At 62.5% G+C, this 501-nt stretch overlaps 1 protein-coding gene across 1 annotated transcript; it reads right to left on the bottom strand.

Annotated features, from left to right (window-relative positions):
• Positions 1–6: 6 nt before the first annotated feature.
• RAP2B (RAP2B, member of RAS oncogene family) lies at positions 7–495 on the bottom strand. Its single transcript, XM_010004713.1, has one exon. The coding sequence runs from the start codon at positions 362–364 to the stop codon at positions 11–13; it is 354 nt and encodes a 117-aa protein (XP_010003015.1). The 5' UTR covers positions 365–495; the 3' UTR covers positions 7–10.
• Between the last annotated feature and the right edge of the window lie 6 nt (positions 496–501).

Below are 501 nucleotides of genomic sequence, written 5' to 3' on the forward strand. Positions count from 1 at the left end.
CCCGCCGCCCTCAGAGGATGGCGCAGGAGGAGCAGCACTGCTCGTCCCCGTTGGGCTGCGAGGCGTAGTTCATCTGCCTGACGATCTCGGCGAAGAGCTCGTCCACCGAGGCTTTGTTTTTGGCCGAGGTCTCCATGAAGGGGCAGCTCCACTCCTCGGCCAGGGCTTTGCCCTCCCCGAAGGAGACCTCCCGCTCGCCCTCCAGGTCCACCTTGTTGCCCACCAGGATCATGGGCACCCTCTCGTACCTCTTCACCCGGATGATCTGGTCCCGCATGGGCTTGATGTCCTGGAAGCTCTGCTGGTTCACCAGGCTGTAGACCAGGATGAAGCCCTGCCCGTTCTTGATGTAGAGGTCGCGCATGGAAGCGAACTGCTCGGTGCCCGCCGTGTCCAGGATCTCCAGCACCGAGGGGGACGAGTCCACCTCGATCTCCTTGCGGTAGAAATCCTCGATGGTGGGGTCGTACTTCTCGATGAAGGTGCCGGTGACGAACTGCA

The sequence above is a fragment of the Chaetura pelagica genome, unplaced genomic scaffold (assembly GCF_000747805.2).
Source record: "Chaetura pelagica isolate M959 unplaced genomic scaffold, ChaPel_1.0 scaffold829, whole genome shotgun sequence".
Lineage (NCBI taxonomy): Eukaryota > Metazoa > Chordata > Aves > Apodiformes > Apodidae > Chaetura > Chaetura pelagica.

Coding starts and splice junctions, on each gene's coding strand:
- RAP2B (XM_010004713.1), bottom strand. CDS start 364: ATGCGCGACCTCTACATCAAGAACGGGCAGGGCTTCATCCTGGTCTAC.